This window comes from Ursus maritimus, unplaced genomic scaffold, assembly GCF_017311325.1.
Source record: "Ursus maritimus isolate PB19 unplaced genomic scaffold, ASM1731132v1 scaffold_34, whole genome shotgun sequence".
Classification (NCBI taxonomy): Eukaryota; Metazoa; Chordata; class Mammalia; order Carnivora; family Ursidae; genus Ursus; species Ursus maritimus.
This window is the reverse complement of record NW_024426008.1, coordinates 809613-825958: the sequence shown is the minus strand read 5'-3', so window position 1 is coordinate 825958 and position 16346 is coordinate 809613. Positions and strand designations below refer to the sequence as shown.

At 40.3% G+C, this 16346-nt stretch overlaps 1 protein-coding gene across 3 annotated transcripts in view; it reads right to left on the bottom strand.

Moving 5' to 3' along the window:
* The window catches only part of SLC35D2 (solute carrier family 35 member D2), a 55710-nt gene that overhangs the window by 22828 nt on the left and 16536 nt on the right, over nt 1-16346 (bottom strand). For all 3 annotated transcript variants that reach the window (XM_040620143.1, XM_040620144.1, XM_040620145.1), the window contains exons 4-8: nt 15567-15634; nt 8860-8931; nt 7880-7948; nt 2799-2901; nt 1422-1514 (exon numbers count right to left, since the gene is read on the bottom strand). In XM_040620143.1, the coding sequence (XP_040476077.1) occupies nt 1422-1514; nt 2799-2901; nt 7880-7948; nt 8860-8931; nt 15567-15634 (405 nt within the window). The remainder of the gene's footprint in view (nt 1-1421; nt 1515-2798; nt 2902-7879; nt 7949-8859; nt 8932-15566; nt 15635-16346) is intronic.

The window sequence follows — 16346 nt, the reverse complement described above, 5'->3', positions numbered from 1 at the left end:
CTGCTAAGCTCTTCTGCGGTCCCCTCTTTTGGAAAGGAATTGTACAAATGAGAAAGTACAGCTTTAAGAAAGAATGAGAGGCCCTGACACCCACCCTAAGAGCCCACAAGAGCCTGCAGCCTTCTCAAAGTATTCAGACCCCTAAAAGGCTACCAATGGGATCCGCTCGCCCTGTGTGCACCGCAGAAGCATGCTGATGAGTAAGGACGGCAGTACCGTCACACGGTGGGTGAACGGCCACTGCGCAGGGCCCCTCCGAACCCCCACCCCGGGTCCGGCAACAAGAATTCATGTCTAGGGCTTGGTTCTGTGGGCAGAGGCCAGGCTGGACCATAATTTTTGCCCAGCAAATTTTCTCACATGAACTTAAGCATCTCCCCTAAGATATAGGCAAAATTCTTCGAAGCGGTATGACTAGCAACTTTCTGAAGAAGTAGAGCTTGGCAGGGCTGGAACCCTTCAAGGCGGCCCCTGTGGATGCAGCAGGATGAACCTTCACCCTTCCTGAGGGACTGGCCTTCGCTCCTCCTCTGTTCCTACTAACTGACCATTTTATTTGTCTGTCAGGTGTGTGCAGCAAACAGGTAAGCAGGGCAAATACCAAATGAACAACACATTCTCAAAATTCAAATGTACATCCCAGAATATTCAGATGCAAAATGCCATGATGTCTGGAGTTTGCTTTAAAATATTCCAGGAGGGGGGCGCCGGGGTGGCTCAGTCGGTCAAGCGTCTGCCTTCGGCTCAGGGCGTGATCCCGGGGTCCTGGGATCCAGCCCCACGTTGACCTCCCTGCACAGCAGGGAGTCTGCTTCTCTCTTTCCCTCTCCACCTGTGTGTGCCGGCACTCTCTCTCTAGCTCTCACTCTCTCTCAAATAAATAAATAAAATCTTTTTAAAGAAATATTCCAGGAGAAAAAAAAAATGAAAGCAGATAGAACTAGATGAAATAAGAATGGCAAAATGCCAAAAAGTGTTGACACGGGGTTGTGAGCATGTGAGATTCATTAAATTATTCTACTTTGCATACGTTTCAAAATGTCCATTATAAAAGCAGTAGAGAAATAAATCCATTTTAAAACTATCAAAATCCTCTTCTAAGTTAGTTTTTCCAGGATCCCCACATCAGCAAATAAGAATATTAAGACTCAAACTCAGATTTTTACTCTCATTGTTTTCAAAAATCTTCAAGTCCAGGGGTCTTGTGACTACTTCCTGCTTCTTCCCATGTGTCTAAAGATAAACACCAAAGAAAGGATCGTGCCAAAGGTGTTGCTGGGGATATCACAGATGTCACTTTCAGGTACTCCCCTGCTCGTCCGAGCTACCGGTCCGCTTTTCGCTGCAGTGAGTACCAGAGGTTAACTATTAAGACTTTAAGAGACTGTGAGGTAGGAACGGCATGACTGCCATCAGCTCACCTGTCGAAGGTCCCCGGTAGACACACTAATGACAAGAGTCGGAATAATCATGAAGCAGGCATTGTAGAAAAGCACTCCATATTTCCCCAACTCCTACAAAAACAAGGAAAACAATTTTAGAAATACAAAGCATCAGATTTCCTGGAGACATTTATCTGACTATGTATTTATGCAGAGTTAAAAATTCCTTCAACTCTGTATTGGAATATTTTCAGCGAATTCTTTTTTTTTTTTTTTTTAGTAAATTCCTAATGTAAAAGGCTTCACTTCAAGTACATCGTGATAGCAAAATAAACATTTGTTTTACACAAAAATGGCAGATAAAGTGGATGAACACGGAGGGCCTCCAAAGTCCCACCCATCCCTAACATTCCAACCCAACCGGGGTTTGTTTTTTGTTTTAAAGTATTGTATTCAGAATGGGAAATCTGGAACAAAATAAAGGACATCTAAAATGTTAATATAAACAGAACTCCTTAAAAACATCTGCTCTTTCTGCTAAGGGGCAGCAGCGTCAAAACACCAGGTATCTCGTTTTCTAATCTTGCATAAATCCACTTTTCATTACAGTGGTTACACCAGTTCTCCACCACTTTTCATAAAGGGTGACATATTTCGACCCTCAAAAGGCAACAAACCTGTTTTTGTAAAACTGCCACCAGTCAAAAACAAAGGGCCAGGCAGAAAAACCAGCTCCTAGAAATAAGTCTGTCTGTCAGAGCAAACTCCCTCACTCAACACAAAGCACTGGGAACAAAGCAACATATGCCTGGCCCATCCTCCGGAGCTTCCGGAACAGCTGGGGCGAGGGGCAAGCACCAGGGGCCTGCTCGTCTGCCCACTGGTCTCTCGGGGGACTGCTCAGGCACTGAACTGGAGGGACACTCATTGCTGGCCAACACCTTCCACATGAGCCGTTCCGCAGATAAAGAACCTGAGGTTTGGAGGAGTGAAGGGTCCCGGGCACAATGACCAGGAAGCAGCAGACTTCTGTCTGTAACCCAGGCCTTCAGACTCTCAAACTGGGGTTGCTTCAGAATAGCCCTGACTTTGCCTTGGTCACTGACGAGGAGGGCAAAAAACCTTCTTTTAATTTTAATTTGCCTTTCAAAATAATCTCTTCTTCATATATTCTGACTTTGCATCTAAAATAATGGTATCTTTTCCCTCCCTGTCTTATTTTCACCCAAAACTTTACAAGGTCAGGGGTAAAGAGAACCCATACAGACAAGATAGCTATAAAGAAATTAGTGATTTATAAAGCACACCATGTAAATTAAATTACATGCCAACTTTACAGATTCATTTTTTTTTTTCCATGCAATTTCAGGGGCCAGATGACAAAGCTTAAAAACCATAGGAGTGAAGATCTGGTACCTTTGGGTCCATTTTCTGTTTGGTATAAACTCCATTTGCTGCCGTGAAGATATCGTTCAGGAATACAAAAATATAGCCTTCCAAGTTAAAGGCAAGGTCAGAACTGGGAGGGAGAACACAAAGAGGAGGATGATTATTCAGAAACTCACACAACTTGGCCTTCAAAGCCTGCCTGTTGTATCTTTCCCTAATCAAATCCACTTGTGAAGCTGGTAACTACCTTTATCTCCTCTGGCATATTTCCCCCCTCTGTGGTTAACTCCTCCGCTCTGCCTCTAGACAAAACAAAACCAGGCCATCAGGTGGCTTCCGTTTAATCATGAATGGCTTAAAACCAGAGGGACATAACCATCTTCCTTGAACTGCAAAGCCCTTTCTTTTGCTAATGATCGCCTGGCCTGATAATTGGTGAGTCCTTCTTTTCTAAGGGGAGTGATTTGTCCAACCCACCCAGTGGCTTTGCTTATTGTAATGAACAGGGCCATCTCCAGGCTATAGCCCTGTGGGGACAGCTGGACAGTTACTGGGGCAAGAGGGGTCGAATGAGGAACTGACACCTCCATCTGGTGCCCAGCTGGTCATATCATCCACTGGCACACCCGCCCTCCCACCCCCGGTCCATTGAAAAAGCAAGGCAGGGACCCATTCCTTCTCTGTAACTTCTCGAAGTCTCCTTTTTACCCCATTCTTTTGAACCATCTCTCTTCAACTTCCATTTTATACACATAATATTAGTATAAAAATGTTCAGGGAGACACGACGCAGGAAGGAGAGAGAGAACAGCCGAGCCCTGATGTGTCCCACCTACCACACTTGACCTTACAGGCAGTAACAGACCCATGTCATAATTCATAAATACATATCATCAAAGGGGTTTCCTCTACACTCTTAGGTTCAGCGACTGGAGCCTGCAAATTTGACTGACAGTAGGTTAACAAGAGAAAAGGAATACAATTTTTATTAAATATTTTACATGTAGAGGAGTTCACAAAAAATAAATGAATCTCAAGTGGTTAGACTCTGGGGCTTATATGTCATTTTAAAAAAAGAAGAGGTTTGGATTCCAAGGAGCAAACAAATTATGGAAAAAAGACTAGGAAATTTATGGGGGAAACGAATGGAAGGGAAGGGTCATTGTAGTAAGGTGTATTTATGCAGCCTCGTCTTGGTACGGATTCTCCATCCCCAGTGATAAGAACTGCTTTCCTATTCCTGGTGTGGGGGTGGGGGGGTGTAGGGGGACCACCCTTACAAAGGGAAATTTATGTTCTGCTTTTAGGCAGGAAAATGGAAGACAGAGAACTCTTCCTACATCTGTCGATTCTCAATTAACTGCCCTCAGCTCAAAATAATGTTACGCCAGGGGCGCCTGGGTGGCACAGCGGTTAAGCGTCTGCCTTCGGCTCAGGGTGTGATCCTGGCGTTATGGGATCGAGCCCCACATCAGGCTCCTCTGCTATGAGCCTGCTTCTTCCTCTCCCACTCCCTCTGCTTGTGTTCCCTCTCTCGCTGGCTGTCTCTATCTCTGTTGAATAAATAAAAAAATCTTTAAAAAAAAAATAATGTTGGGGCGCCTGGGTGGCACAGCGGTTAAGTGTCTGCCTTCGGCTCAGGGCGTGATTCCGGTGTTCTGGGATCGAGCCCCACGTCAGGCTCCTCCGCTATGAGCCTGCTTCTTCCTCTCCCACTCCCCCTGCTTGTGTTCCCTCTCTCACTGGCTGTCTCTATCTCTGTCGAATAAATAAATAAAATCTTTTTTAAAAAAATTATGTTATGCCAAAGTGGCATATTTTGGAGTGACACATCCTAAAAACATAAAATTTTTAGAGACTATTTCTTACCAAAGAGAAGGAAATAAAGAGGCAAAAATTCCAACAAAATCTGAATGCAGATTAAACCAGATTTACTCAAGGCTTCTGCTGGTATTATTAACTACAAATATATTTATGAGAATGCACATTAATCTTGGATCATCATAAATCAGAATTTTCTGGTTCAATCACAAAAAAACAGACTCTCAAAATAAGGGTCTTCCAAATCTCCTGCCTACCCACGTTTGGCTCCATGCTAAGAGTCTGCTGTCCCATAAAATGGCAAAGAGTTGAATGGATAAAAAAGCCACGTTTCTAGGGGAGTGGAAAGGAGTTGCTCACTTCCTCGGAGTGCCTGAGGGAAATTCCCGGGGCTCTCAGGTCTCCTGCTCCCAGGGCTACAAGTCCCCAGCACCACTTGTCACACCACTGGTAAAAGCTCAGAAGTTTGAAAAGAATTTGCTCGCTTTGAGACAGGACAGTAGATTCATGGCTAACCCGTGTAGTTGTCATTTAGGGCTATTTACAGACGTAAGAGCTCAACTTTTTCTGGCTGGGTGACTTGTTTGGCAAGTAAAATATAAGAGGAGGGAACACATGGCCATTCCAGGCAAAAGTCTGAAAAGCCAACCACAATTCCCCACATGCCTCTTCCCTCCTACATGAGAAAGGAAGTCCCTTTTGAGGCAGGGGTTCCATCAGCCTCGGTCCCCGAGCAGCCACAATGAGCAGAGCACCCCTACGGCATTAACTGTTTGAGGATGCAGCGTGAGCAGAATACACTGGGTGTGTAAACGTGGGAGCTGTTTGTCACAGCAGCATGAACCGGCCCATCTGACTGAGTCAGCTCCACAGTTATTTGCATTTGGCTGAGAAGATCTGAATGAGAGGACAGAAGGTGGGGTCGTGGCTGGCCTGCGGCGAAGAGGGGTGCTTGTCACCCACCTAGATACTATCCATTCTCTGGGTGCCGAGGAAGGGAAAAGTCGAGAAGTGCTGTTTCAAGCCAGCTCTTGGGGGAAAGTTAGATGCTCTGAAAACACTATTTACCCTTTCAGCTCATTAGAATATCATACGTGGTAACTACGAGCTGAATTTCTACTCACTGGGTCTGGAAATGGGCCTCCATAGAAGTGCCATTCCTCGCCAAAGCCTTACAGACATCTTTACAAACCATTTTTTGTAAAAGTGTACAACTGGCCCAAAGTCAGTAGTTTCCAAACTGAGCTCTAAGAAACTCAGAAAAGAGGGGCGGCCCGGGGGACACCCCAAAGCACTGTGGGAGGAGGGCACTTTCACAGAGCACCTCCCTCTTTCAGCTACTTTGCTCCTATGACTTTCTTGGAACAAAATCTTCATGACTACAACAGGCTCTAAGCGCTGCTGCTTCGGGTCTGCACTGTCTCAAACCAGAGGCCAGCTCACAACGGGGCTCCACTCAGCCACGGCCAGGACCACGAAGGAGGACGTTACAGGTGAAAATGTAAATAACAGACCTTGGTCCAGGCAAGCGATGAACATATTTATAATTCTAAAAAATAGATGGTTACTATCTGTCACCGTCTGGCATGCTATATTTTCTAATATGCTTCTTTTGCTTATTGTCTGTCTCCACCAACCAGAATGGAAACTCTATGAAAGCAAGGATTCCTGTCTGTTTTGTTAACTGCTGGATTCCCCCACACCTAGAACGACACCTGGCAGTAAACACTCGACATGTTTTTGGTGAACTTGGCCACGTACCAGTGTAAACCCCAGTTTATTGTTATCCCATTTAATTCACACAAAGACCTTATTAGCTGGGTCTATTCTAATCTCCATTTTATAGTTGAAATAACTGGGGTGCAGGGAAGTTAAATAGCTTGTCCGGTTATACAGCTAGTAAGTGAGGAGACTAGAAGAAGATAATATCCATATCCTTATTTATTTTGCAATTAGTGATCCAGAACTCTTATTTCTTTTTTTTTTTTTTAAGATTTTATTTATTTATTTGAGAGAGAGAGAGAACAGGGGGAAGGAGAGGGATAAGCAGACTCCGTGCTGAGCATGGACCAGACGCAGGGCTTGATCTAAGGACCCTGAGATCATGACTTGAGCCGAAATCAAGAGTTGGGTGCTTAACTGACTGAGCCACCCAGGAGCCCCCAGAACTCTTATTTCTAAATCAGTTAAGGAAACTAGTTTAACTGAAATCCATCCAATCTTTGCATTCTTCCCTTCATTCAGGTAGGTTTTTCTTTTCTATTACACTCTTTACGGATGAGTAAAACTGAGGCACAGAGAGGCTGAGAAACAGCTGACAAAGGCCTGGCTAAGTTCCGGACCCACAGAATATAACTGCACACAGGCTTTAACCACTAGGCCATAAAAGCCAGGAGTCTGAGTGTCTGCTTTCAGCTGCAAACCTGGGAGTCCACATTCCTGGCCTTGCATGTTAATGAATAAGACACCATAGCTGGCCCTGAACAACACAGGTTCGAACTGCACTGGTCCATTTATCTGTGGATTTCTTTCGATAAATACAGTACGGTAGTGTAAATGTCTTTTCTCTTCCTTATGATTTTCTTAACACTTCCCTAGCTTGCTTTATTTTAGGAATACAGTATATAATACATATAGCATACAAAATACGCGTTAATCAACTATTTATGTTATCAGTGAGGCTTCCAGTCAACAATAGGCTATTAGTAGTGAAGTTTTTAGGGAGTCGAAAGTTTTACTCAGATTTTCTGTCATGTGGGGGCAGGGGACGGGGGTGTTGGTGCCCTTAATCCCCGTGTTGTTAAAGGGTCAACTTAGTCATGCACTGGTATTGGCTCATGTCCTAAACATACAAATACATTTAATGAGAGTATGCCACCCTTGGAAGCAGACTGCAAAGGCATCACAGGTGATAAAACAAATCAGCATACAAGGGCTTTATAAAGCTGTTATTCTTGACCAAATGCCCAAGAACTTTTCAAGTAAATTTTTTGTATTGAAGACATTCAGTAATAATAGCAAATAATTTACTCCTTTTTATGATGAAAAGCAGTATTCGTATCTTCTAACGTTCCCTTTATATGTTCTCAGAAATGTTCTGGCCAAGTCGGAACCCAGTCTGACTTTCACAGGAACACATGGGGAACCCACTAAAATCAACAGACTCGTCCCTTGGCTGCTAGATTCAACTGCAGCCAGATGGAAAATGGAAAATGAGGGCGGGGCGGGGCTGGGCCTATTGTCAAAGGCACAAAGAAGTTACTGAGCAGAAACAGTCCAAAGTCTTACCCAGCTGCTATGAAAGCACCAAGTACGATGGTGAAAACACTGACGATGATGTTCAAGGAATACTGTTTCCTGTAATAGATAAAAGGATGAACGATGGATGGATGGATGGAGAAGGAAGGAGGAGGAGAGGAAAAAACATGGATTATAATTCTTAAACTGAAAATAGACATTGGTCACAGTTTTATAGCTAAAATCTGGTGGACATTGCTTTACACAGAGAAAGCACTGTAAGTCTCTGTAAGTGGATTAATAAATTAGACCAAATGTATTTCTCAAGCAGCTGTCTAATCTAATTATAAATGTATTTCTCTTTTCTCATTGGAAAGATGCTGTGACAAAATGCAGAAGAGCCCCTGCTGGCAGTTCTAGTTGGTCTTACATCAAGCATCCAAAGACTAGGATAAAATTCAACGGTAGGACTTACAACACTGGGCCATCATCCAAATTTCACTGCTAAATAATCTTCCCAGCAAAACTAAGAATCACCTTTTTTGATATCAGCTTGAGTATCTTTATGAGAGATTTTTAAACCAACATTATAAATATTAATGTATTCCTATGTTACACCATAATCACTATATCTGAATGGATTTCTGTGATTTCCTGCATTCCTATCCTGTATGTATATATGGACGATTTTTCCTCTGTATTCCAAAATCAGTGTATATTCCATCTAGTGCAGGAAACATATTTACATCTGTTTTGAGGTCACTGCATTTTTTAAATAATTTTCTACCATAAACACGTATTATCAGCCTAATATAAAATTACAAGTAAAAAAAATCACTCATCATGTTCTTAAGGAATCATGGAAACAGGAGATGCTTTTAAGTAGATAAACCATGGAACCCTAAGATATTGCTACTAGCAATTCAAATCAACCATTTGGAAAAATAACTAGACGTTGAGAATTTGCTACGCAATAATAATGTGGGGTGAGGGCAAGGACATGAGAGAGATAGAGGAAAAACAAAAATCACCCAAGTATGATGGTTTCCAGGAGTAAAGTGAGTGGAATGGTAAATTTCCTGAGCACGGTGAACATCGGCAAGCTGTTGGGAAAAGGTCCAAGTATAATAACATCAGAAGCCAAGTATTTTTTTTTAACATGTTTTACAATTTTAATTAAGCCCACTGACTTTCCAAATTAAACATAAGAAATTAACCTTAATTCTCACCGATACCATTAGCAAATCACATTAAATAATAAAAAGAAATGGAGATTTAATAGTTTCATGCCACTTTCACTTATCAGCAATTTTTTTCACTTATTAACAATTTTTAAAAATCATGCTCTCCAACTACTGCAAAGATTGTGCTAAAACTACAAAGACTGTGTTCAAAGACTGTATGCAGTGTAAACCAACACACCTCTGGCGAATCAAGTTGGAACTATGTATCAACAGTCATTACGTTGTGCTAACCTTGGACCTAATTACTTCTTGTTGGGACACTTAACCTAAGGTAATAATACAAAAGAAAGGAAAAAACCACGTGCACAAATGTGTTCACTGCAACAGTGTCTTTGGGGAAAACATCAGAAACAACTTAAAAGTCACACAAGACAATGTTAAAATATAATAAATCTACTTGAGGAAACATCATGTTAACTCTATAATATAAAGCTTCATACTACTATTGGAAAATGAATATTAAATAAAACAAGGAGGGCACACAACTATGTAGAGTCTACAACTGAAACAAGATACCGTCCACATATGGGAAAAGACTGAAATCGATATTTAAAACAGTATGTTAGGGGTGCCTGGGTGGCTGCCTTCCGCTCAGGTCGTGATCCAGGGTCCTGGGATGGAGTCCTGCATCGTGCTCCCTGCTCAGTGGGGAGCCTGCTTCTCCCTCTCCCTCTGCCTCTGTGCTTTCCCTCTCTCTCTCTCAAATAAATAAGTAAAATCTTTTTAAAAAATTAAATTAAATTAAATTAAATTGTATTTTAGAGGATAAAATTATGGGTTATTCCCCCCCTTTATGTAATGAAGCTATATTCACCGCCTTTTAAAAATATTTAAGAACCTTTCATTGGTTGTCAAAACCCAGAGATTCCAAGAGGCAGTTCAATGCACACTGACAAACTGCCTGGGCTGCAACAGCCCACTTTCATCTGCTTCCAGATGTGACCCTGAGAAGATGGTGACCTAGAGAAGGAAAGTCAGAACCAGAGCCAGGAGGGCAGTGGCCAGCACCTCCTGACCAGACCTGAGGAGGGGTTTCATGTGATCATGAACATGACACCACAACCAGAGAGCAGGTACAGAAAGAATTTTCAGGAACTTTACATCCACAACTTCAAGATGTCTTATAAGACTGGTTAGAACTGCCTTTTTCAAAACTAGCCACAAGTCAGTTGGTTCCAAAAAGCATTTTTACACGATGTCTTTTAAAAGCAAGTAAGGTATATTTAATGATGAAAAACAATGTTTCCCCCCTAAGATCAGTAATAAGACCATAATGTTTGCTCTCAACACTACATTGATTCAATAAGTACTTGAGATTCTAGAAGGGGCAATTAAGCTGGAGGGGGAAAAAAGCATACTGTTTGGAAAGGAAAAAATAAAGTTATCTCTATTTGCAGATGACATATATAGAAAATCCTAAGGAATCCACTAAAGAGTTAACTGGGTTAATGGTTTAGCAAGAGTGAAGGAAAAAAAAAAAAACTGAATATATAAAAATCAATTATACTTCTATACACTAGCAATGAGCAATCCAAAAAGGAAATTAAAACAATTCTGTTAATGATCACATGAAAAAGAACAAAATTCTTAGGAATAAATCTAAGAAAAGAAGTGTAGGACTTATGCACTAAAAACTACAAAATATTGCTAGAATATTAAAGAAGTGTAAATGGAAAGATACTCCTTGTTTCTGGATCAATAGGCTTAATATTATTAAAATGGAAATATTCCCCCAAATAGATTTATAGATTCAACAGAATCCCTATCAAAATCTGTTCATTTTCCCCCCAGAAGTTGACAAGCTGATTCTAAAATTAATATGGTAATGCAAGGAAACCAGAAAGCCAGAACAATCTTGAAAAAGAACAAAGTTGGTGGACCCAATTTCAAAACTTACTACAAAGCTACAGTAATCAGTACTGGCTAGTTATTGATTATGGACAGATTAATCAAAGGAATAGGATTAAGAAGCAAGAAATAAATCCATACAATTATGGTCAATTCATTTTCAAGAAGTGTGCCAAGACAATACAATGAAGAAAGAAAAATCTTTTCAACAAATGGTGCTGGAACAACTGAATATCCATTTACATGCAAAAAAATGAATATGGACCCCTTCCTCACACCACATACAAGAACTGATCTCATAACGTATCAAAGACCTAAGTCTTTGTAGGAGATTTCCAATAAGAGCTAAAATTATTAAATTCTTAGAAGAAAACAGAGGGGTAAATCTTCACGAACTTGGATTAGGCAAAGTCTTCTTAGATACAATACCAAAAGCACAAGCAGCAGAGCATGGGACTCTTGATCTTGGGGTTGTGAGTTTGAGTCCCACACTGGAAGTAGAGTTTACTTAAAAAAAAAAAAAAAGGAATAAAATTCTGATACATGCTACAACATGGAGGAACCTTGAAAACATTCTGCTAATTGAAATAAGCCATAGTTTAAAAGGACAAAGATCGTATGATTTTACTAATGTGAAATATCTACGGTAGGCAAATTCATAGAGACAGAATGTAAAATCGAGGTTACCAGTGGCTGGGAGCATGGGAAAATGGGGAGTTATTATTTAATGGTTACAGAGCTTCAGTTTAAAATAAATCGAAAGTTCTAGAAATAGTGGAGATGGTTGCTCAACACTGTAATGCCAATGAACTGTACACTTAAAAATGGTTAAAATGGTAAGTTTTATGTTATGTATATTTTACCTTGTTAAATTTTTAAAAACTTAAAACTTTTGTGTTTCAAAGTATACCATTAAGAGAATAAGAAGGCAACCCACAAAATAATAGAAAAATTTGCAATCCATATATATAAGGCATCTATAGAAGAATATATAAAGAAGACTTAATACTTAAAAAGATGAAAAACCCTATTAAAAATAGGCAGAGAATTTGAATAGATATTTCTCTAAATATATATATTTATATATGTATTTCTCTAAATAAATATATATGTGTGTGTAAAATATATATATATACATATATATATAGCCAATAAACACATGAAAAGATGCCCAACATCATTAGTCATCAGAGAAACGTCATCAAAACCAAAGAAGATACTACTTTACAACAACTGGAACAGCCATAATCCAAAAGATAGACAATAACACATTTGGCAAGAATGTAGAGAGGTTGTAGCCGTCTGACATTGCTGGTGGGACTGAAACTTGGTGTAGCCACTTTGGAAAACAGTCTGACAATTCTTCAAAATGTTAAACGAAGAACTGCCATAAGACCAGCAAGGCTCCCAGGCATAGATACAATCAATGGTAATCCCATTCTTCCAAAACCATGAAGTCATCTTTGTCTCCTTTCTTTGTCTCACACCCCACATGTTAATCCTCAGGAAATTGTATTGGTTGGTCCTTCACAATATATACAGCACCCAGACTGTGGCCTCAACGTAACCTTTAACATTAAAGATAACCAGGGGATCCTTGGAGAAATGGCAGGAAACATCCCAGATAAGCCTGAGACATCATGTGCCAGACAGCAAGAAAGTAATGAGACTACTGGGGCCCTAGAACATAAAAGCCAACTCAAAGGGGCTCCCACTGGCCTGAGATGGGATAATGTGAACATCAAAAGAATTATTTATATAATGACTTGAAACACCAAGTAAATGAAATAGATCAATAGACAGACTAGAGTGCCCAGAAATAAGCCTACACAAATATAGTCAACTCATCCTGACAAAGGAGCAAACATAATTCAACGGAGAATGGATGATCTTTTCAACAAATGATGCTCAAACTGGACCTCTACATGCAAAAAACAGACTCTAGAAAGACCCTACACCTTTCACAAATAGACCCAAAATAGACCATAGGCTTAAATGTAAAATGCTAACTATCAAATTCCTGGAAGATAGCACAGAAGAAAATCCACGGGATTTTGGTTTCACCAATGAGTTGTTTTTGTTTTTTTAAGATTTTATTTTTTTAAGTAATCCCTACACCCAATGTGGGGCTCAAACTTATAGCCCCAAGATCAAGATTTGCACGCTCTACTGACTGAGCCAGTGAGACACCCCTCGGCAATGAGCTTTTATCTCTCTCTCTCTCTATATATATATATATATAAATATATATATATATTTTAAGAGGGAGGTGGGGAGAGGGAGGGGGAGAAAGAGAATCCCAAGCAGACACCCCGCTGAGCATGGAGCCTGATGCAGGGCTTAATCTAACAACCCTGAGATCGTGACCTGAGCCAAAATCAAGAGTAGGACACTGAACTGAGTGGGCCACCCAGGCGCCCCTTGGCAATGAGTTTTTAAAAACAACACCAAATATGGAAATTGATATGGAACCTCATTAAACTTTAAAACTTCTGCTCTGAAAGACAATATGAAGAGAATGAAAAGACAAACTACAGACTGAGAGAAAATATGTGCAAAACACATAACTGACAAAAGATTTCTAGCAAATGAATGAAAATTCCTGAGTTTATAACGACAGCAAAAAACAAAAATAAACAAAAACTCACTGGTCACCACTGAAGGTGACAGGACACTAACTTATTATTCTGAACATGTATAAATAAAGTTTACATCCTGCCTTTCCTGTGTGACATGGTGAAAGTGTGTATTTATTAAAGTTTAGACAACACATGAAGATGGGATGATACAGTTAGAAAATCACCATATTGCAACTTGTAATGAAATAACGGATCTAGAAAATTATCATCAATGAATGCTTAAACTATCAGGTGAAAGACTGATAGGGTACTTTCTAATGAAGGGACCAGACTGATCCCTTAAAATTACTAAAAGGGGAATTGATCGATTTAATATCATTATAAGTAGGACACTTGAGGAAATTTTTATGGGTGTTGGATACTGTGGTGATGGATTTCAGAGATGTGTACATAGGTCAAAATTCATCATATTGGGCATTTTAATTATGTATACTTTACTTTATGCCAATTATACCTCAAAAAGCTATTTTTTAAAAAGTAGGCTAAAACATTATGTGTCCCATGATGGAGTAGGAAGCACCCAACGTATCAATAAGCTGATCTTGCCTGAAAAACCGAACCTGAAGATGATCAAACCAGTAGAACCAACTACCAGTTTATGGAAAACATCAGGCAAAGAGGAACGCATTACATGACACCACGTATAAACAATCCTTCTCCCTCCTCTGTCTCATTTTCTGGTTCCTTCTCTCTTCCAGAAAGCCCCACGGCACCCAAGAAGTGCCCCTCGTCCCTCTTCTAGATACGTGCAGAAAGTGTTTGAGAACACTTGTAATAAAGGTATTTCTAACGTTGCTACTTGCTTATACTTGGGAATAGTGCCGTATCGGCGAATGGAAGTTACTATACCCATGCTGCAGTGCATGCAGAGCATTTTAAAACGCCTGTAATGAGGATGTTTCCAAGATCACTTTAAAAAAAAAAAAAAGCAGCAGCAGCAGCAGCTCTCATCTAGGAAGCAGAGGCCTCCCGAGCCCTGCAGTGTGAGCGGGAGGCAGCTGTCAGTGTTGGGTGAAGCCATCCCCCACAGCTGCAGGTGCACGCACTCAGAGACAGGCCTGCAGGATACATGGTAACACAGGGAGAGCACCTACCACAGGACACTTTAATACAAATTTGAGACAAACAAGGAAAACTGATTGTCCTGATCCCAGAAAGAAACAAAAAACCAACTAGCATGTATAACTACGACCAATATTTCACATTTTGTTTTCCATAACCATAACCTGTCCTTTCCAAACAAGAGGAAAGATGACGGGTCTGCTTTCAGTCGTCTGTTTTATAATACCTTCTCCTTCTGGTCCAACTCCTACTCGCCCCCTGTCACTCTCACCAAACTAACAGGGTTTTCCTCAATCACTGTCACCCTTTGCACGAACTTCATTTTCTCATTATTTACACCTGCATGCATGTGTGTTATTTAGGCCACACATCTCGCATCCAAGTTTTCCGATGTAGACAGTGACTTGGTCTTTCTATACGTCCATTTCCATTTTTTATAGTGACTTTTAACAAAAGTAGTTAATCAATGGATTCTAAAATACCCGCAAATGCAAATTTCAGAAGTATGTAACACACGTACAAATAACACGTCACTTATTTTTCTCTGCACCGAACCAGACCTACACTAAATCTGACAGAATGTTCCTGCTTTTACAAAACCATGATAAAACCAGTTACACAGAACCGTTCATATAGATGAATTGGATATTGGATAAGCAATATAAATAAATCCTCCTGGATAAATCAGACCTTCTCTGTCTCCATGCCCACAGATCTCACATTCTATGTTCAGATTTGAATATAAAGGGGAAAAAATCAGCTTTTCAACTTCCCTAAAAACATTAGCAAATTAAACTCAAAACTCCACTTAGTTTTCTTAAGTTAGTAAATATTATTGTCTTCTGTCTGTAGCCCATGCAGTATATTCAAAATCAAATTTGGTCTTTGTACCACTAAAAACAAATGAGTCAACAACCTCCCATCAACCATTCTCCTGCACTCTACCTTAATTTACTTGTGCTTGATAATCCACTTATGTGGTTTCCAACGTAGAGGAGAGGCAGAGGAAACAGCTTCCATGGAAAAAAGAAAGAATATTTGATTAGAACTCCAATAATGATTTTCCTTCACATATAAATGGTGACACTTCCTGTCAGTAAGCAAATCATTTGAGTCTGTTTCCCTGTAACAACTGTGAATATTCCACAATCTAAAACACATCACGAGTTTCTCCATGTGACCAAAATAGTTAGGTAGGCAGTGATATCTACAGCCATGGCAGGGTGGGGCAGAGCGGTATTGATAACAGAAATGTTGACCTTACCAACATTAGCAGACTATCTCCCTAAAGGGAGGCTCTGAACAAGCACCTCTCTTAAGTGGAGACCCCAGGCTGAGTTGGTGAGTGGAGGACGCGTATTTATAGTTTATGTATAAGGTTCAGAAGGCCCCTTGAGAAGGTGTACAAACTTGTTATCTATGATTATGCACTTTTCTGGACGACAGCAAAGGTTCATATCTCACTGGAATGTCACAAGGTTGGTGATCCTTTCAAGAAGTTGTGTCTACCGGCCACATTACTTTGGAGTTAACTTTGTTTTTGAGGCCTAGAATGATTTCATATCGACCACAGTTAAACAATGTACCAGTTGTACTTGAATTAGGTTTACTGAGCCCCGAGCTCCTGAATTATTTTCTGATTGTCAAGAGAAATATTGTTCAAAACATACTGAAGAAACACACAAAATGTAAGACCTAGTCTTCCATAAATGAGAAAAATATATA